The sequence below is a fragment of the Panicum virgatum genome, chromosome 8K (genome assembly GCF_016808335.1).
Source record: "Panicum virgatum strain AP13 chromosome 8K, P.virgatum_v5, whole genome shotgun sequence".
NCBI lineage: Eukaryota > Viridiplantae > Streptophyta > Magnoliopsida > Poales > Poaceae > Panicum > Panicum virgatum.
Window position 1 is genome coordinate 7,587,053 of NC_053143.1, and position 22,481 is coordinate 7,609,533.

General features: G+C 41.0%; 2 protein-coding genes and 1 pseudogene across 2 annotated transcripts; all 3 read left to right on the forward strand.

Annotated features, from left to right (window-relative positions):
- The first annotated feature begins 10,795 nt into the window (after positions 1 to 10,795).
- LOC120643784 (probable LRR receptor-like serine/threonine-protein kinase At3g47570) lies at positions 10,796 to 13,022 on the forward strand. Its single transcript, XM_039920253.1, has 2 exons — positions 10,796 to 11,966; positions 12,072 to 13,022. The coding sequence occupies exons 1-2, from the start codon at positions 10,814 to 10,816 to the stop codon at positions 12,437 to 12,439; spliced, it is 1,521 nt and encodes a 506-aa protein (XP_039776187.1). The 5' UTR covers positions 10,796 to 10,813; the 3' UTR covers positions 12,440 to 13,022.
- A 3,228-nt stretch (positions 13,023 to 16,250) lies between these two features.
- On the forward strand, positions 16,251 to 17,144 carry LOC120645379. Its single transcript, XM_039922169.1, has 2 exons — positions 16,251 to 16,315; positions 16,457 to 17,144. Exons 1-2 carry the CDS (start codon positions 16,251 to 16,253, stop codon positions 17,142 to 17,144), a joined length of 753 nt encoding a protein of 250 aa, XP_039778103.1.
- Positions 17,145 to 19,340: 2,196 nt separating this feature from the next.
- On the forward strand, positions 19,341 to 21,452 carry LOC120643785 (annotated as a pseudogene).
- The last annotated feature ends 1,029 nt before the right edge of the window (positions 21,453 to 22,481 follow it).

Sequence of the window (22,481 nt, forward strand, 5' to 3'; positions counted from 1 at the left end):
AGAAGCTATGTAAAATTTTTAATTAGTTAATAAACTAAGTTTGTGCTCATGGAAGTGATTAGGCTTTGTTTATTAAAGGGCCTACTGCGTTCTTGCTGCCGCCATCACCTCTCGGGCACCAATCGCCCAGACACGAGAGAAACTGAAAGGTTTGGCTCGATCTGGTTCGGGGAGAAAAGATAAGGGACAAGAAGTATGTTTGTCTTTCTGCAAGGCTTTTGTTAGTTTTTAACTGTTTTATTCAGGACGTAGCTAACAGTATTAGAAATAGGGGTAACGGAGGCTTTGTTTTAAAACATAAAGGGTGAAAATGTAACGTGAAAGAAAGTGGGCTTTATCACAATTGGGGTTCGAACACAATAGTCCCTTTGTTACAATATAGTTTGCCATTGCACCATAACAGAGTTCTAATTTACAAAAAAAAAGGTGTGACATTTTTCATATGGCTTATATTAATTATCAGAACAATTCCTAACCTAAAGATGAAATTTAGTATTTGAATCACTACTGGTGTAGTATATGGTTTTAGTTCTAAATTTATGTATGATAAGCACACAAATAACTTTTGCTAGAAATATGGTTTTAGTTATCAATAAGCCAACTAATGACGTCACTAGAGTTGCTAATGGCGATGAGACACAATCATTCGGATGCTCGCAAATGGGTGTCATTCCACCCCTTTGATATGTACATACATGTAATCACAGCACTGATCAATACAAGGAATGATTTACTTTTGTGATTTGTGGCCGTTTACAATCTCGCTCATTACTTCCAATACGTCAGCAGCATGCTCTTTGAGTGATGATTCGTGCGAGAACAAAGCAATTCGGTCGGAGTTAGATAAATTTGATTTAGGACAAAATAAATGTGACATTAAAAAAATGGAGGGAGTAACTGATTATTACTCACGTTATTGCAGGATTCTGAAGAAAATCCATACATCTAGATATATATCAAGTAGGTCAGTCAAGGCTGCAGTTTTTATATTCACCATTCAGAGGCTGAACTTTCACTTCTGTTGGATCTTGCTGATGGAACAGAAAGAATAATTGAAGTCCTGATAGTTGGAGGAGATCCTTCAGGTACTTCCTGTATCAAAAATGAATTTGCTAAAATTTACTGGCTGTCTAATTAATTTATGTCTCATTTGCATTTATCTAGGCCGGGTCAAGTTTTTTTTTATAATCAAGCTCTGAATTTGCGCTAGGTTGCTCGCCATGGAGACTATCACAGTCGGACAGTTTCTCTTTCCTCTAATTATTTGCAGTGCACATGTTGTCCTTGGCTCCTTTAATGGCAATGAGACTGATCGGCTATCATTGGTTGAATTCAAGAAGGCAATCACTCGTGATCCACAGCAAGTCATGTTGTCCTGGAATGACAGCACTCACTTCTGCAATTGGGAAGGGGTCTTGTGCCGTGTGAAGAATCCACATCGTGTCACTTCCCTTAACCTCAGTGGTCGTGGTTTAGTAGGGAATATTTCTCCATCAGTAGGAAATCTAACTTTCTTAAGATATCTATTACTTCCAAACAATGGGTTCATGGGACAAATCCCTCCACCTCTAGGTCATTTGCGTCGCATCCGGTATATCCACTTAAGTAATAACACACTCCAAGGGGACATACCTAATTTTGCAAACTGTTCTAGTCTCGAGGTGATATGGCTGAATGGCAATCGCCTCGTGGGACAAATGCCTACATATGCTAATTTGCCTCCTATCCTTGAGGAACTGCAGATTTTCAATAATAATCTTACTGGAACAATTCCACCTTCCATTTCTAATATTACGGCATTAATTCGACTCAATATCGGGAGTAATAATATTTATGGAGAAATCCCAAGTGAAATTGGGAAGTTTCCAATGCTACAAGTCTTTCACTCTTCGTTGAATAAGCTATCAGGAAGGTTTCAACCAGCCATCCTAAATTTATCTTCTCTTGTAAAACTCAATCTTGCCTCCAATTATCTTAATGGAGAGCTTCCATCCAATCTTGGTAGTTCATTACCCAATTTACAAATGTTTGGTTTATATAACAACCTCTTTAAAGGGCATTTCCCAATTTCATTGGTAAATGCGTCTAAGCTGTTCTTCCTCGACATGTCAAAGAATAATTTCACTAGGGTGGTCCCTAGTTCTATTGGCAAACTGAAGGAACTGTCCTGGTTAAATCTTGAATACAATCGATTCTATGCACATGACAAGCAAGACTGGGATTTCATGCATAGCCTATTCAATTGCACAAAGTTACAAAAGTTGTCATTAGGGGCGAATCAGCTTGAAGGAAAGATACCAATTTCTTTTGGCAACCTTTCTGTGTGGCTTCAGGAGTTGTTTCTTGGAAGAAACAAAATATTAGGGCTTTTTCCTACTAGTATAGAAAACCTTCGCAGCCTGACAGGTCTTGGATTGGAGGAAAATCAATTTACAGGTCCCATTCCGGAAGGGCTAGGAACCCTGAATAAATTGCAAGCATTATATTTATCCAACAATATCTTTACACGGAGTATTCCATCCTCCCTCTCAAACTTGTCTCGACTGGGACAACTCTTTCTGGACTCTAACAAGTTTGATGGAGAGATCCCCCCAAGCCTGGGAAACCTCAAAGTCCTCGAAATACTAGAAATGTCCACTAACAATCTTCATGGTAGCGTACCAAAGGAGATTTTCAACATACCTACAACCACTACTACAAAAATGTTGATTTGTCCCGGTTGGGAAACCGCTGTTGTCCCGGTTTCCCAACCGGGAACGCCAGTCCGGGACAAAAGGGGGTGCCCTTTTGTCCCGGGTGTGGCAACCGGGACAAAAGATGACCTTTTGTCCCGGTTGGTAACACCAACCGGGACAAAAGGTGCAGCCAGCGCCCACGTGGCTGGCGCACCCTTTTGTCCCGGTTGGTGTTACCAACCGGGACAAAATGTCTCTTTTTTTTCATGTTTTTCTTTTCTCAATTCTTTTTCTATTTCAATTATATTTTTGCATTTCAATAAAACTTATGTATTGGAATTCAGTGTGTATGATCTCCACTAATATATACATATATATATATATAGTTACTTATATAATATTTGTCCTAGATAGTTTTCATATATAAATTAATTCACTTATATATATATATATATATGTATACACATATCTATACTTGTGAATTACTTTACATATGAAAATGTCTAGGACCAATATTATATAAATATATATATACACATATATATTATTGGAGTGCTTATATATATAATACATACATACACCATCATATTTGCATAGGTATATTCGTTCTTAATTACATAGCAGAATTCGCTTTTTGGAAATTTAATACATACATACATACTCATAAATAGAAATTTAATACATAGACACACATATATATTTACATAGTTATATTCGTTCTTAATTACATATATACGCGTATATTGTCATATTTGCTGTGATTGTCAATATTAGATATTCCATCATAGTAGAATTCGCCTTTTGGATCGAGGACTTGCTCAACAATAAATCCGGAGAATTGTTCTTGAATCGCCATAATCTTTTCCTCCGGTATGAGTTTATCGCGCATCTCCCCGACCTATGGAAAAAGGGGATAATTAATTTCGACTAATTAAAATACGAGTTCAAATATTGACAAGTTTTTTTACTTACTTCCTCCTCCCAATCTGTCCAGCCCTTTGGAGGACCTACCAGACCATGGATGTTCTCGCATACATAGTATGCGCACAATACAGTGCCTGGTTTCTGCCTCATACACTTTAAGAGAGAAGAAATTATCAAGTATTTACATGAATATATAATAAAACTAATGAATCGTGCAATGAATCATCCAAGTGCGTACCGGAAAATCTGTCTTGACCTTCAATTCCTTGTCAAATTTGTCTGGATGATTTTTAGCGAATTCTTTCCAAACCCTGTGCATGATTAGAACAATTATAGTCAAGTAACAAATTGATTCAAATTATCGGTCATCGACGGAGTAGTGGTAGAATTACTTTTTCATCATGTTAAGAAGATTTTCGTATTGTTCTGGAGGTCTCCTCGATGAGTCCATAACCACGAGTAGGATCTTCTCGGGAATTATGACAATTAGGACAAAGTGTTCACTGCAAGATTATACGGAGGCAGTTCTTGGTAGTTAAGGTTTAAACAATTCGATTACAGAATAGAAAGAGTTAGACGGAAGGAATCACTCACGCAAAGTTGTAAGGAAACAATATCATTTGCTTGTTGTGATGAACGCTTATGTACTTGAACAAGTTTTGGAATAATCAAATAATGAATACATCATAATAGAAATTCTCTCTAATTCTATATTTCCTTCTCTATTTCTCTCGAAATTCTCTCTAATAATATATCCATAATTTGTTGCTAATAATATATCCAAAATTGAATTCTAATAATATATCCAAAATTGAATTCTAATAATATTTCCTTAATTAAATTCTAATAATATTTCCAAAATTGAATTCTAATAATATTTCCATAATTGAATTCTACTAATATATCCATAATTGAATTCTAATAATATATCCAAAATTGAATTCTAATAACATTTGCACAAAATTTGCACCTAATTCTAATAATTGAATTCTACTTAATATATAATAAATTAAATTAACACTACTCATACATGATAATTGAATTCTACATAAACATAAAATTTGAAAAGAAAAAAGAAAATGCGGCCGGCCACACTACTCACACAGGGCGGCGGGGAAACCTAGCTAGGGGCACGGCACGGCCCTGGACGACGAGGCGGGGAGCTGGCTGCGCGGTGGCGCGCAGCGGAGAGGGTGGCGGCGCGGCGGCGTGCAGTGGAGGCCGTCGGGGGCGGCGAAGACGAGGGCGTGCGCGCGGAGCGTGGAGGCCGGGGCGGCGAAGCCGAGGTGGCACGGGGCCGGGGCCGGGATGGCGGACGTCAACGGCGGCAGCGCTCGCAAGGACGACGGCGCTCGGTGACGTTGTGCTCGCGCGGCGGGGCTCTGGGCGGCGACGTCGACGGCGGCGGTGCTCGGGGAGCTCGAGCGGTGGGGGGAGCAGGGGAACGGACGGCGGCGGCACACCAAAAGAAACAAGTGTTTGGGGGAAGGGCGAAGGAGGGAGGAAGGAAATATATGGGGGGGGGCCTTTTGTCCCGGGTGAAACCACCACCCGGGACAAAAGGACCTTTTGTCCCGGGTGGTGGCTTCACCCGGGACAAAAGGGGCTTTTGGGCGGGCCGGAAAAATTCCCAGCCCGCGGCCCACCTTTAGTCCCGGGTAGATCTACCACCCGGGACAAAAGGGGTCGTTTTCCCTCGTTCCCACCTAATGTTATGTTTGTTTTTGTTTCTTTTTACTTCTCTTTTAAAATTGGCTTTCATTTGTTAATTCAGTTAATAAAATTATGATTCCAAAAATTATGGAACAAAATTTCTTATCTCTATATAAACTTGATACACGCAACAAAAATAATTAATTTTCATTCAAGTGATTGGGTCAATGAAATATCTAACTTTTTTGAAATCATATTTGTTATTTTGACCATGCAAAAATATATTAGGTGAATTTTTTTTTCAAACTGTTGCTTTTCGACAGAAAGTGGATTCTATCACGATATTAACGTTTAAAAAGTGAATTTTAGATAAAATTAAGCAATTTCATGATATTAATGAGTAGTGTGTGAGTTTGAGAGATAGTGTGTGTTAGTGAGATTGTGTGTGTTAGTGAGAGAGTATAGTGTGTTAATGTGAATGTAATTTCATGAAATAAATAAAATTTGTTGAGTAATCCATTATTGAATGAAAATTATAATTGAGTCTAGTAATTAAGTGAAAAATATATAAAATAATATATATATAACACATAAAGTATAATTGTACAGTACATATATAATAAAAGTATTCGAATTACGATTATGTTTTTATACAATAATATAAAATGATTCAAGTACATGAAGGATTAGCGGTAACAGACTTTCTCTTCACAAATGTCCCTTGATTATGATCACGGCGCAAGTATGGAGCATCATCATTGGCTAGCAGGATGCATGGATCAGCATTTACTTCGAAAGGTGGAATGGCAACAAAATTATTATATTCTTCTGAAAAGTCTGTCTTGTCCTCCACTCCAACGATGTTTCTCTTTCCTGATAGAACTATGTGTCGCTTAGGCTCATCCTTTTGCTTGTTTATCCCCTTCTTTGGCTTGCTGGACATGTCCTTAATGTAGAAAACCTGAGCAACATCCTGGGCTAGGACAAATGGCTCGTCTCTATACCCAAGATTGTTGAGATCAACTATTGTCATTCCATACTCATCTTTTGTTACCCCTCCTCCAGATAGCTTAACCCATTGGCAACGAAATAGAGGCACCTTGAAATTGGGACCGTAATCCAGCTCCCATATCTCTTCAATGTAGCCGTAATATGTGTCCTTTTTTCCATTATTGTCCGTGGCATCCATACGAACACCACTGTTTTGGTTGGTACTCTTTTTATCTTGGGCTATCGTATAAAATGTGTTTCCATTTATCTCGTACCCTTGGTATGTTAAGATATTCCAAGATGGTCCCCTAGCCAATAAGAACAGTTGTTCACTTATATCCATGTTATGCATTAGATGCTTCCGCAACCAGCTGCAGAAAGTGTTCATGTGCTCACGTGTAATCCATGCCTCAGACTTTTTCGGGAAATTGGAGAGCAGAATTTTCTTGTGTTCCTCGATATATGGGTCAACCAAGGATGATTGTTGAAGAACCATATAATGCGCTTTCTTGAATGAGAAATCATCTGTGCAGACATAAGATTTCTTTCCTAATGTACCCTTTCCAGTTAGTCTCCCCTCATATCGCGATTCAGGGACTCCAATCGGTTTAAGGTCATTAATAAAGTCAACACAAAAGTCAATGACCTCCTCAGTTCCGTAGGCACTGGCGATGCTTCCTTCTGGACGAGCTCTATTACGAACACATTTCTTGAGTACCCCCATGAACCTTTCGAATGGGAACATGTTGTGTAGAAATACTGGTCCGAGGATATCAATCTCTTTGACAAGGTGCACTAGAAGATGTGTCATGATGTTGAAGAAAGATGGTGGAAATATCAGCTCAAAGCCAACAAGACATTGCACCACATCGTTTTGCAGCTTTATCAAATTCTCCGGGTCAATTATCTTCTGAGAAACTGCATTGAGGAAGGCACATATCTTCACGATGGTTAACCGGACGTTATCAGGCAGAATCCCCCGCAGCACAACCGGAAGAAGTTCGGTCATAAGCACATGGCAGTCATGGGACTTGAGATTTGTAAATTTCTTCTCTGCCAAATTTAAGATTCCTTTTATATTGGATGAGTATCCAGATGGAACCTTTATACTGCTCAAGCAGTCAAACATGATTTCTTTCTCTTCCTTGCTAAGAGTATAGCTGGCAGGACTTAAGTATTGTCGTCCATTATCTCGCTGTTGTGGATGTAAGGCATCTCGTTCTTCCATACGTTGCAATTCTTGATGTGCTTCTACTGTATCTTTTGTCTTTCCGTACACTCCCAAGAATGCTATCAGGTTGACGCAAAAATTCTTCGTGAGGTGCATCACATCAATTGCATGACGAACATCTAAGACTTCCCAATATGGTAGCTCCCAAAATATAGATTTCTTCTTCCACATGAGCGCCATTCCGTTTTCGTTCGGAACAGGTTGGCTACCAGACCCCTTTCCAAAAATAACTTCTAGATCTTTTACCATGTTGAAGACGTCTTTACCACTACGGTGCATCGGTTTTGTTCGGTGGTCCGCTTGGCCTTTGAAATGCTTGCCCTTCTTTCGTACCGCATGCCTGATGGGAAGAAACCGACGATGACTCATGTATACAACCTTCTTACAGTGAGTCAACCATATATTATCGGTATCATCTAAACAGTGTGTGCATGCTTTGTATCCCTTGTTCGAATGTCCTGACAAGTTACTAAGAGCAAGCCAGTCATTGATCGTTACGAACAGCAATGCTCGTAGGTTGAAGTTTTCCTGTTTGTATTCATCCCACATCCGTACACCTTCATCGCCCCAGAGCAATAAGAGTTCTTCGACCAATGGTCTTAGGTACACATCAATGTCATTTCCGGGCTGCTTTGGACCTGGGATAAGCACTGGCATCATGATGAACTTTCGTTTCATGCAGAGCCATGGTGGAAGATTGTACAGACAAAGAGTCACAGGCCAAGTGCTATGACCACTGCTCATCTCACCAAAAGGATTCATGCCATCCGTACTCAAACCGAACCTTATGTTTCTCGCATCCAAATCAAATTTAGGGTACGTTCTATCTATTTTTCTCCACTGCGACCCATCAGCGGGGTGTCTCAACATCGAGTCTTTCTTGCGTTCCTCTTTGTGCTATCGCATCAACTTAGCATTATCTTTATTTCTAAACAGACGCTTCAAACGTGGTATTATAGGCGAATACCACATGACCTTCGCAGGAACTCTCTTCCGGGGAGGCTCCCCCTCGACATCTCCAGGATCATCTTTTCTAATCTTGTAACGCAATGCACTGCATACGGGACATGCATCCAAATTCTTGTACTCGCCTCGGTAGAGGATGCAGTCGTTGGGGCATGCATGTATCTTTTGCACTTCCAGTCCCAAAGGGCAAACAATTTGTTTGGCTTCATATGTTGTGGCAGGCAATTCATTGTCCTTAGGAAGCATTTTTTTAACAAGTTTGAGTAATTCACCAAATCCCTTGTCGGATACACCATTTGTCGCCTTCCATTGCAGCAACTCCAAGGTGGTGCCAAGTTTCTTAAATCCATTTTGACAATCTGGGTACAACAACTTATGGTGGTCCTCTAACAACTTCTGGAACTTCAACCTCTCCGTTTCACTCTCACAGTCTGCCTGCACATTGTGCAATGCCTGCCCCAGATCATCGCTGGGATCATTTTCTGCTACATCTACTTCGGGCTCTTCCATGAGAATATTGTCATCGAATGCACCGATTCCAGCATTCCCGGGAAAGTGGTCGTCAAAATCTTCTTCTTCATTGTCTTCCATGGTAACCCCCTATTCTCCGTGCTTCATCCAACAAACATACTTCCCCATGAAACCTTTTGCGAAAATGTGGCTGTGTAGGATTCTTGAAGATGAGTAATCCTTGTTATTGTTGCAATGAACACACGGGCAGCACATAAAACCATTCTGCTTGTTTGCCTCAGCCACAGACAAAAAATAATGCAGGCCATCAATGAATTCTTTCGAACGTCGGTCAGCATTGTACATCCATTGCCGGTCCATCTGCATTTTAAATAAATCGATTTGAATTCTTTACACGTATCGAATAAATAAAATATATCAAACCTAAATTAAACTAAATGTAACATAACATGAATAATTAAAAGATATGCAATATCCATCATACATCTTGATTAATTAAAAGGAGTACTTAATCCATTACAGAACTTAACAAAGGAGTACTATACATGAAATTTAAAAATTCGGTCAACAACACATAGGTTTTCAACCGTCCTTGCGTTGGAACGCAGAATGTTCTAACGGATTTCTTGCTGGCGCAGAAAAAGATGGCGGAGCTGAAACCTCCGAGTTTGGTGGTGATGAACCGTAACGCCGCAATAAATCCTCAAGATCAAACGGAGGTTCCTCGCCCCTTGCCATGCATTCTCTATATTCTTTTTCCAAATAACGGAGCGCTGCCCTATGAAAAGCACTAGGTTTTTTGGACCGACGACCTACTCGAGTTGTGCCCTTCTCTCCAGAAGGACAACGATCACCCCCACCGGCGCCACTCTCTCCAGCTGCTGAAGCCATATTTTACTAAAAAATACCTTTATTTTCCACATAATTATAAATTCTTACCATTACAATGCAAAAATTATTTACTATTACAATTACAATGATCAGATTAATAACTCTTGCAAATAACAATGAAATCATATAAAAAGACAAAATGTATCATTAATCCTAAAGAAATCTCTAATTAATTGAAAGAATTCTCTATAACTTCTAATTACTTTGACACCCTTCAGTTCCAGGAGTACACTAGAGTACTGAATAAATACATTCATGAATAATTCATTCATATTACAAAAAATTCTAATATACTCATTTCATTAATTCATTCATGAATACAAAAATCAACTATCCACAATATGGTCATGTATACAAGTACATCACATGAAGTGTCTACACTCATTCTAAAAATTTCTACTATCCACATACTCATCTAAATCTAAAAGAAAATCACACCTACATATGCAATCTAGCTAAATGTCCAAGAAATGAGCTAGCTACACATTTTCTCTATTTCTAAAGCATGAAATGAGCTATACAAGCCAAGGAAGAAGAGAAAAACAAGCCCCAAACCATTAGCGCCGATGGATGGACAGGGAATCAAAGATCTTCACAAATGTGGTGAAGAAATGAGCAAGAACTCCTCCCTCTCGAGCCGAGAACAGCATGAAACAAGTGAGCTGAATGGCTTGGGCGGGGGGAGAGGGAAGGGGATAAGGGGGCCAAGGCCTTTTGTCACGGTTGGAGACACCAACCGGGACAAAATGGGGGCCTTTTGTCCCGATTGGTGGTTCCAACCGGAACAAAAGGGTACGCGGGCCTTTTGTCCCGGTTGGTGTCTCCAACCGGGACAAAAGGCCTTGCCCCCCCCCCCCCCCCCGCTGACCCGGCTAGCCGTTGGACCCGGGACAAAAGACACCTATTGTCCCGGGCCCAAAGGCTGCCGGGACAAATGGCCTGGAAGGAAGGCCTATTCTGTAGTAGTGAACAGTACAGATTGGGTTATCTTCCTCTTTAAATAGGCAAAGCTATGCAACTACAATATCTGTATCTTTCAACAAATAACCTGTCCAGAACTATCCCTGATGCATTGGGAAACTGTGAAAGTTTGGAAGACATTAAGCTGGATCAGAATTTTCTTGTTGGCAGCATTCCTGCATCATTAGGTAACATACGCAACTTGGATGTACTCAATATGTCTCGCAATCAATTATCAGGTTCTATACCAAAGTCTTTTGGTGATCTGCAATTTCTAGAGCAACTAGATTTGTCATTCAACCATCTTGAGGGTGAAGTCCCAGAAAATGGTATATTCAAGAATGCAACTGCTATACATATTGATGGAAATAGGTGGTTTTGTGGTGGGCCACAAGTGCTACACTTACCAGCATGTTCTATTACACATGCAAGTTCATCAACTAAGAAAAAAGGATTGATAGTGCTAAAAGTAGTGATCCCATTAGCCAGCACGGTGTCACTTGTTGCAGTCATTGCAGTTCTCTCGCTATTGTACAAGAAAAGACAAAAGAGAAAATTTATGACCATCCCTTCTTTTGGTAGGAGTTTTCCCAAGGTTTCCTATAATGTTCTTGCCAGAGCGACTAATGGGTTCTCAGCATCCAATTTAATTGGCAATGGAAAATATAGTTCTGTATACAAAAGTGAGTGTTTTCAAGATGGAAATATGGTTGCTATCAAAGTTTTCAGCCTAAACACAAGAGGCGCACAAAAGAGCTTCATAACAGAATGCAATGCTTTGAGAAATTTGAGGCACCGTAATCTTGTTCCTATCCTTACTGCATGCTCAAGTATTGATTCTGATGGAAATGATTTCAAAGCTCTAGTATATGAATTCATGCCAAGAGGCGACTTACACAAAGTGCTATATTCAAATGGAGGTGATGAAAACTCTTCAAATTTAAACCACATTACACTAGGTGAAAGATTAAGCATTGTTGTGGATGTAGCAGATGCATTGGAGTATCTCCACCATAATAGCCAGGGGAGTATGGTTCATTGTGATTTGAAGCCTAGCAACATTCTTCTGGATGAGAACATGACGGCTCATGTTGGAGACTTTGGACTTGCAACGTTCAAAGTTGACCCAACGGCATTGTCTCTTGGTGATTCAAACTCAACCTCTTCAATTGCAATAAAAGGAACCATTGGATACGTTGCACCTGGTAATGACAATTTTTATCTTATCTATTCTTGCTCCGTTTCCTGTTTACATTATTTATTTGATCATGTACATGTGAATTTAGACTCTTGTTGTCTGCCATGTACAGAATATGCAGGGGGTGGTGAAGTGTCGACGGCAGCAGACGTTTACAGCTTCGGAGTTGTTCTCCTCGAAATATTCATTCGAAAGAGGCCAACGGATCACATGTTCAAGGACGAACTGAGTATTGTAAGTTTTACGGAGATGAACTTTCCTGATAGGGTATTGGAGATTGTTGATTCCCAGCTGCTAGAAGAATTGATCCTTGGTCTAGAAACTCAAACATCCATCAATGAAAAAATTGTTCAATGTCTGACTTTTGTGCTAAACATTGGGCTGTATTGCACAAAGACATCCCCGAATGAACGAATCAGCATGCAGGAGGTGGCTACAAAGCTGCATGGAATCAAGGATGCATATCTCAGGAGAAACTGAAGAAATATTTCAGTAATTTTAAGAAAACCTGAATAACATTCGGAAGACTTATCAATAAAACTCGCACAGAATGTGTGTACTATCAAGTGGTATCGAAACTGTTTCTGATACACACGAGAAGTTGTTGTTTCATCTTTCAAGCTTTGTAAGATACTGTACTTCTCCTTGATACGGATGCTCAAGGTTCTGCATTACACATTATTTAGTATTAGTAGTCTAGTACTTCTGATAAAAGAATACCTCAGATGTGTATGCTAATTTGCATTTACAAATGGTATTTGGCCCAGAACTTATTCCAAAGAAGATAATATGCAACCATCCATTGTTTGGGATGTTAGCAATGTACGAGCATAAATGCATGATAAGACATTGCAGCCACACATTGTTGACGACCAAAATTGGCACGCTGTGCGGACTGATTAGATTGGTGTGCACAAACCGATCAAATCTGTTTGGGTGACTTTGCTAAAATGAAGATTTGACCACACCATTGTGTAGCTCTCGTTGAGACGATCAAAATTCACATGTAGAACATCCGATCTGGAGTTCGGATGAGAGAGTTATGATTTCGGGGAAAGCTGACCCAGATCGGCCATTCAGACCAGTTTGGTGGTCAAACCGGTCTAGGCTACACAGTCTGAGTTAGGAGTTGTATTTTGACACAGGATTTGTATAAAATTAGACTCTTAATGAGATAAGATCTCCCCTCCCTGTAAATAAAAGAGTCATGGTTGACTATCTAGTCAGTCAAAACATATCAATCTACTACTTTTCATTATATTTTTTTTCTTCTCCAAACTATAGCTCTTCCAACCTCTGCGTGATGCACGTTTGGAGCTCATTATTTGTCACGGCACGTTTTCACGTCAACGCACTTTTTTTTGCGAGCGGAATGGGTTAAATTGCCCTCAGGAGTACAGTACAACCCAAATTACAAGAAGAACCCCTGAGATTACAAGAAAAAGCAACGCGCGCACACCGAGGTCCTCCTCTATGTTGACGCTCACTAACGACTATTTCCAGGCATTAACTTGATCAGAAAATCATGAGAGTTTGCATTTCTTACATGCATCCTTATCCAATAAAGTTCCTAAATCACACTTTACCTTTTAGAATATGCAAGTTGTGTTTTCAAGCTAATATATAGGTTACAAGCACACTTTAGCCCGACACAAAATTACAGAAAATATCAGAGTACCGATTCAAGCTTAAATGGACCAAGTGAAGCCCAAGAACTAAAGCAAACCCTGCTGGGGCAGGTCGTGCCTCAACTTTATGACAAGGGGAGACCAAGACAAGCCCACTCCAGGAAGCTGGGGGTGGTTGGCGGTCCGGGCAGGCCGACCGACCTACCTGGTCGGCCGGCCAGGCCCGTGGGCCCCACCACCTCAACCAAAGCACGTGGCGCTTCCCTGTTAGCTCACAACATCGGTTTGCGGTGCTGTGGCTAGTGGCTCCCTGCTATAAATAGAAGGGGGGTAGAGAATAGAACACACACACCACACCTCTAATTTCCTCTCTTACATTCCTTGCATAGTCTTTAGGCTTAGTGGAGTTTAGGAGAAGTTTAGGAGTCATCGAGTCCCCAGAGTTACTCGAGAGTCTGGTATGGGTTCATCTCTAACTCTTTCTTTTAATATTCGGTCATTTGTAATAGAATTAGACTATGGTTACCGATATCTGCTTGAAGTATATTCTGAGTTATCGAGTATATGCTTCTTGTCATGGTTGCGTTATTATTCAATGCTTGCATTGCATGATCGCCCTGTGCTGGAGATGGTTAGTCTTTTGTTCTTAGAACTCTATCAACTGCTCCAGTATTCGTATGATTGCTCTAGTGTGATGTCTGTCGATCCGGAGGGTGGGGGCTCCGCGCGGGACACTAGAGTATCCCTTACTAGTGTAGACATGGTGTCTAGATTAACTAAGAGTTGCTGGATGTCAACTATACCCACGGTTTGTAGAGGTAGCCGGCAGGTGGTGACAGTCCTGTTCGTGCCTTTTAGTAATCCTCCACGTTCGGTATGGGGGGTAGGAGGTACATAAAGTCGCCGGGGTGTACGGGCTCCTCCCGTTACTTCGATAGAGATCTCCCTATTGTGTAGTTTAATCTCTGACAAGCTAACTAATGAGAAAGTGTAGATATAGCTAGCCTAGCACAGCTGACTCGAGCTCTGACTTTTACCTTGCTCCCGGCCTAAAGTAACCTTTATTCTTTTATCCAAGAGAGTAGTTTGTGTGTGTGTGTGTCACACTACCTCCTACCATGTTATTATCTTACCACTGTTTATGCATAAGAATATCCAATCTAGATAGAGCTCACCAACTGATCTATATATTCTCTCACTCATCGCCTTCCCTGCGGAAATATAAATGACACCCCGGTATACTCCCGGGTAAAATGCTACAATGGTATTCCGTGCGCTTGCGGATCTATTCGTGGTTCATGACATACTGCCGTCCCAAATTGGCGTCTGCAGGCGTCATCGCTAGGTGACGTTGGTAGGTGCCAATAAGCATTTTTGGCGCCGTTGATTGAAATATATAAATAGAGTTGTGAACAAAATAAAAATCGGTATTCGCTTGCTAAACAGGTTAACTTGGCTTTGTTTTCTTGTCTTCATTGATATGAAAACAGGGTAGTGTATGACCGGTTTCGACTTGCCGCAAAACTTTCATTCCGATCTAGAGCCACTTTTGAGGAGGACGCGAGCTCGTCTCATATCACCTCGGAGATCACTCTCGGCAGTTGATCCAGTCATTGCATAGTCGTCAGCTCCTAGAGCTATGGCCCAGAAGACACTCCGTGATTACTCTGCTCCGTCTGCTAGCCAGGTCCCGACCGGACCCGAGGTTAACACCGGAGGAGAAAATTTCGAGATCAAGACGGGTCTAATTACGATGGTGCAGGCCAGCCCATTTTGTGGCAGGGCCAATGAGGATACCGGCGCTCATCTCCAGCAGTTCCTGGAGCTTTGCAGTACTTTTGTTATCAAGAGTGTATCGCAAGATGCAATCTGGATCCATCTGTTTCCGTTTCTCTCTTGGGGAGAGCGAAGCAATGGTTTTATACTAACAAGGCTGTTGTGGATACTTGGGACAAATGTGCCAAGGCGTTCCTCTCGAAGTTCTTCCCGACGGGTATAACCAATGCTCTTCGTGGTCGGATTTCGAACTTCCAGCAGGCATCAAATGAGTCAATTACGGAAGCTTGGGAGAGGCTTCAGGAGTATATTCTGGCGTGTCCGCACCATGGAATGGATAATTGGCTCATTCTACAGAACTTCTACAACGGGTTGACAGAGTCATCCCGTGATCATGTGGATGCCGCTGTGGGTGGAGCTTTCTTCTCGCTGACCATTGAAAGAGCTACATCATTGATCGAGAAGATGGTTTCCAACCAAGGTTGGAGCGATGATCGCCTCCAACCGCGCCAGCGAGGTATGCACTCTGTCAAGGAGGCCAACTGCTCGCTATGAAGATTGATCTCCTCCTCAAGAAATTTGAGGATTATTCCTAAGATAAGGCACAGATGCAAACACTTCAAGCCTTGGAAACTCGCATGACGTGCGAGGTCTACGGGAATGTTGGACATTCGGGTGACAATTGCCCAGAAACCAAAGAAGAAGCTCTATTCCTCAATGGCAATGGGTTTCGTCCACAAGGAGGTCAGGGGTGGAATCAACCACGCCCATATTACCAAGGAGGTAATGGGAATTCGAATTCTTTCGGTCCTAACCAGCCTACCTTGAGAGATCTTGTCTACGGCCAAGCGAAGATCAGTGAGTCCCTTCAGAAGAAGTTGGCCGCTATGGACAAATTTATGGAGACCATCCATGCCAAGATGGACGGATTCTCCACTGCCATCAAGAATCAGTTTAGTTGCAACAAGATGATTGAGACTCAACTAGCTCAAGTGGCTGCTACCATGCCCCCTGCTTTGGAGAATGTTAAGGCGATAACCACATGATGAGGTAAAACTACTCAAGACCCGCCTTATCCTAACCATGTTAACAGGAAGAAAGCAAGCCCGGTGGCAGAAGAACCACCTCGGGAGGAGGAACCCGAGAAGGTTCATGAAGGGAAGACGGCTCCGCATGAATTTTATGATACTCAAGTATTGACTTTCCCTATGAGGGCAAGGAAGCCAAGTACAGATGAGCAGTTCAGCCGCTTTGTTGAGATAATACAACAAGTGAACATCAATGTACCCTTGATGGGTGCGATGAAGGTTCCGACCTATGCTCGTTATATCAAGGACATAATCAACAACAAGCGACTACTGCCAACTACCGAAGTAATCAAACTCACTGAGGCATGCAGTGCAGCTATACTTCAACAATTGCCCGAGAAGAAGAAGGATCCAGGATTCCCAACTATCAGATGTTCAATAGGGGCACAGAACTTTGACAAAGCCTTATGTGATTTGGAAGCCAATGTTAGTGTGATGCCGAAGGCGGTCTTCGACCAACTCAACTACACAGAGTTGACACCGACACCCATGCAGTTGCAATTGGCTGACTCCTTAGTACGGCACCCAGAAGGAATCGCTGAGGATGTCCCCGTGAGAGTACGGGACTGTTTTGTCCCAGTCGATTCTGTGGTACTTGATATGGATAATCAGAAGGAGATTACTCTCATTCTAGGACGGTCGTTCCTCAATACAGCAGATGCACATATTGATGTTGGGGCCGGAGAAATCTGACTCCATATCAATGGTAAAGAGGAGAAATTTGACTTTCAACCCAAGAAAGAGCAATGCTTGATGATCCGGGTCAAATTTGGGCCAAATCCTTAGAAAATCAAAGAAGTCGAAGTCACACCCTCTCAGAAAGATAGTCTTATACCTTTTATGAAGACACTTATGAAAGAAGATCCAACAAACTCAAAAAGGTCTAAGAAGAAGGGTAAATCAAAGGATTCTGTTCCTGCGCCGCCTACGCCACCAAAAGAGACCAAGAAGGTGTGGCGCAGGAAGAACAATACGTCATCGACCGCTACTACTTCTCCAGGTACGGACGAAATGACCTCAACCTGATCAGGTATGGAGAAAGGTACTGCTTTTTGACCCCAAACTAAGAGCTAGCGTGGGGGAGGTTCCCTCCCCTAAGTCAATTGTATCCCTTTATTTGCTTTCAATAAAAAATTGATAAAAATTTCCAAAAACAAAATAAAAATTTACTGCTTTATTTCCCTTTTCCATGATGCGCGGTAAGAATGTTTTAACTCCCTTTTGATAAGTTGAAAGGATGAGTTTTGCTTTGCTCTATCATGTCTGTTGTGCCTAGTTTGAAAATAAGAGTTCTCTTGAGTTTATATTCGTTGGTTATACAAATATGTTGCCAATAAACCTGAAAGTTCCATGAGTTGCATATGCTTGATCCGAGTCTAAGTTGTTGTGAGTTTAGATATGGTAAATAAGGTTATGTAAGCTTGTTCTAGTGATGCTTGAAGTCTGGAGTTGTTTTCGAAAAAAAATTTAAAAAAATTAAAAGGCAAGTTTCCCAGCGATATGCAATGTCCTACTAGAGCCATATGTCATATTCCATGAAAAACCCTTATACATATGCTCCTTGATATTCTGTTGAGTTTTGTCAAATTGGGTGACCCTAGTAAGATGCTCTTCATGCTTTCTCGATCATAAGCACGTACACGTCCCATCTATTTGTTATATTCCTACACTGGGAATTAGCACCACCATCCACTTCACATCTATAAATGCCCCATATCTTGGTGATCTCTCTCGTAGAACATTCCTGAAATAAAATAAAGTCAGATTATGGTTGCCCTAAAAAGAAGAGAAAAATGGCATGCCAAAGAAGCATGATCCAAAAAAAAGGAGAGAAAAAGGGGGTAACCATGTCTCAAAAAAAAAGAGAGAGAGAGACAGGGATGATCCGAGAGAGAAAAGTCATTACCTCAAGGAGTAAGCCATATTCATCCATCTATCCGTCCATTCATACACTTGCACCTTTTGATCGAGATTGCATGACTTGTTTCTCTATGGATCCTCTCTTTGACTTTATAATAAATAGAATACAAGTGTGCCCTGTTCTTATCCTACCTTGAGCTCCACAAAGGCTTGTAGTAGTAGGGAAGATCAAAGGCAAACACTGCCCTGGTAAGGAAATACAAGATGAGTGCCTCCAGAGAGTTATCCTGGAGGTTTGCCATATTTTCAAAAATCTTTCAAAAAAGTCTCTCCAGATGGATTAAGGATCTATGAACAAGTAAGTACTGCTTTATGCACCATTCTAACTCTCAACAGCCCAAGACAAGGAGACAGCTAAAAAGCCCCATGAGAGAGTAAGGTAATTGAGCAAAGATATGCTAACCAACTTATTTAAGCTTATAGATGAATCTCTTTGCTTCAGACTATAACATGACAGGTAAGGTACGAGTCAAAGTGATTTTCTGATCAACAACCTGATTTGTCCTACTTTGCTCGGGACGAGCAAAGGACAGCTTGAGGGATCTTGTTGATGCTCACTAACGACCATTTCCAGGCATCAACTTTATCAGAAAATCATGAGAGTTTGCACTTTTTGAACGCATCTTTATCCAATAAAGTTCCTAAATCACACTTTACCTTTTAGAATAGGCAGTGGAAAATATAGTTCTGTATACAAAGGTGAGTGTTTTCAAGATGGAAATGTGGTTCTACCAAAGTTTTCAGCCTACACACAAGAGGGGCACAAAAGAGCTTCGTAGCAGAATGCAATGCTTTGAGAAATTTAAGGCACAGCAATCTAGTTCCTATCCTTACTGCATGGTCAAGTATTGATTCAGAAGGAAATGATTTTGAAGCTCTAATATACAAATTCATGCCAAGATGCATGGTTCATTGTCATCTACCAGAACTAATCCTTTTTATGACTTCTAGGCGTTGATTTTTGTGAAATTTTTTAATCCATGTGTGGAGACAATTAATACCATATGAACTGATCTAGTGGCGGCTATTGTGATGCCATCACTCAGGTCGCTATCTCTATAATTGATTGATCTTTTTTGAAAGACCCACAATATTCCGGCGTTAATTGATAAGTAGAAAGCAGCACTACTAAAAAAAATATTTTTAGGGATGAATAAAAATACATTTTTAAGGGCGGGTCATGGCTCACCCGTGTCTACGAATCGATTTGATGGTGAACTGTTCGTCGGCGTTACAAAAACTACACTCGATTTTTAGCTACGAGACAGGTTGGGGCACACCAAGAAAGAAGGATTACAAGGTCTAACAGTTTGGTCTACTAATTAACACAACTTGGAAGTACTCAATATGTCTCGCAATCAATTATCAGGATCTATACCAAAGTCTTTTGGAGATCTGCAATTTCTTGAGCAACTAGATTTGTCATTTAACCATCTTGAGGGTGAAGTCCCAGAAAATGGTATATTCAGGAATGCAACTGCTATAAAAATCGATGGAAATAAGTGGTTTTGTGGTGGGCCAGAAGTGCTACACCTACCAGCATGTTCTATTACACATACAAGTTATGCAACTAAGAAAAAAAGAATGATAGTGCTAAAAGTAGTGATCCCATTAGCCAGCACGGTGTCACTTGTTGCGGTCATTGTAGTTCTCTCGCTATTGTACAAGAAAAGACAAAAGAGAAAATTTATAACCATCCCTTCTTTTGGTAGGAGTTTTTCCCAAGGTCTCCTATGATGTTTTTGCCAGAGCGACTGATGGGTTCTCAGCATCCAATTTAATAGGCAGTGGAAAATATAGTTCTGTATACAAAGGTGAGTGTTTTCAAGATGGAAATGTGGTTGCTATCAAAGTTTTCAGCCTACACACAAGAGGGGCACAAAAGAGCTTCGTAGCAGAATGCAATGCTTTAAGAAATTTAAGGCACCGCAATCTAGTTCCTATCCTTACTGCATGCTCAAATATTGATTCAGAAGGAAATGATTTCAAAGCTCTAATGTACGAATTCATGCCAAGGGGGGACTTACACAAAGTGCTATATTCAAATGGAGGTGATGAAAAGTCTTCAAATTTAAACCACATTACGCTAGGTGAAAGATTAAGCATTGTCGTGGATGTAGCAGATGCATTGGAGTATCTCCACCATAGTAACCAGGCCAGGGAGTATGGTTCATTGTGATTTGAAGCCAAGCAACATTCTTCTGGATGAAAACATGACGGCTCATGTTGGAGACTTTGGACTTGCAAGGTTCAAAGTTGACCCAACGGCATCATCTCTTGGTTATTCAAACTCAACCTCTTCAATTGCAATAAAAGGAACAGTTGGATATGTTGCACCTGGTAATGACAATTTTTATCTCATCTATTTTTGCTTCATTCCCTATTAACATTTGTTTGATCATGTACATGTGAATTGAGACTCTAGTTGTCTGCCATCTACAGAATATGCAGGGGCGGCGAAGTGTCGACGGCAGCAGATGTTTACAGCTTCGGAGTTGTTCTCCTCGAAATATTCATTCGAAAGAGGCCAACGGATGACATGTTCAAGGACGGACTGAGTATTGTAAGTTTTACAGAGATGAACTTCCCTGATAGGGTATTGGAGATTGTTGATCCTCAGCTGCTACAAGAATTGATCCTTGGTCAAGAAACTCAAACAGCCATAGATGAAAAAGATGTTCAGTGTCTGACTTCTGTGTTAAACATTGGGCTGTGTTGCACAAAGACATCCCCGAGTGAACGCATCAGCATGCAGGAGGTGGCAGCAAAGCTGCATGGTATCAAGGATGCGTATCTCAGGGTAAACTGAAGAAACATATGGTTCAGCAATTTTAATTTAGTAAACTCTGAATAAGATGCTGAAGACCTATCAATACAATTCACACAGAATGTGTGTACTGTCAAATGATTATCCAAACTCCTTGGGATATATGCGAGTGGTTGTTTAAACTTTCAAGCTTTGTAAGATAGTATATATACTTGTCCGTGATACAAATACTCAAGATTCTGCAGTAAATTATTTAGTGTCAATATGTAGTACTGCAAGCTGATAAAAGAGAAAGAACTCGAACATGTTTGCTATTTTGCAATTTCGAATTGTATTCAGCCAGTGCTTCTTCTTCTGAAGATATTCTGCAACCATCCATTGTTGACGTGAGCATTGCAGGGCCATTGTCGTCGAAACAAATGAGTCCAGATTTACAGGAGTGATAGGATGGTCCTGATGTACTCCAAGTTCCATCTACTCTCTCCTGGGCCTGACTGAGAGATCGAGACACCTTAAACCTAAGAGGATGCCCAACGAAGTAATGAGCGTGAATATAATCTAGCTGCCGGCTGCCGCCGCCGCCGCCGCCGATCAACACCGGCGTCCACCATATTCGACGAGGACCGGCCGGAGTGTAGTTTCTCTAATACGCCGATGAACAGCTCACCATCGAAATAGAATAGATAATGGGATTAAAATAGGCCAGTCAAGGTCTCACTTATGTATGGTCAAGGCTGGTGGTTTCTCTCTGTTCTTCGTGGAAACTAACTTGGTCATCGTCTAATATAAATTTGCATTACTTAATTAAGTCTTTAAAACCGCGCGCAGCCAGGGGTAAAGGGCCCTAGATTTTGGCCTAAAAAATCTAAGGGCTGGACCCTAAAAGGACCGGGCTTTAACCTTACATAATTTTTAGCTAAAAAATTTAAGGGTCTTGTTGGCTGTGAAGAGGCCACTAGGGCCATGGCCCATTACCACCCCTATGCGCAGGTTATCAATGCCTTGTATTGAAATCAAAAGATACCATAACAAAAGATAATGCTGATTTGCGGTCAACATGGTATATAAAATGGGGAAAATAAAACAAGGAGCACAAGTGCTCAAGGAGACGGAGTTGCTGTTGCATTCCTAACCGACGAGGAAGCAGGATGACCAAAGAGATGGAGGTGACCCAGAGATCTGACAAACGCTCTCTGAGAACATGGTCTTTGTTTTAGAAAAGGGAAGCTTTATTGATCTTAGACAATTACATCAAGATGATACAATTATATAAGATCCATCCCGACCTCTGCATAACTAAGATGCACACAGCCTATGAGAAAGAAAAAAAAAAGAACGTCATG

Coding starts and splice junctions, on each gene's coding strand:
- LOC120643784 (XM_039920253.1), top strand. CDS start 10,814: ATGCAACTACAATATCTGTATCTTTCAACAAATAACCTGTCCAGAACT. Junction 11,967..12,071: donor CATTGGATACGTTGCACCTG/GTAATGACAATT, acceptor TGCCATGTACAG/AATATGCAGGGGGTGGTGAA.
- LOC120645379 (XM_039922169.1), top strand. CDS start 16,251: ATGGACAAATTTATGGAGACCATCCATGCCAAGATGGACGGATTCTCC. Junction 16,316..16,456: donor TCCACTGCCATCAAGAATCA/GTTTAGTTGCAA, acceptor CCATGTTAACAG/GAAGAAAGCAAGCCCGGTGG.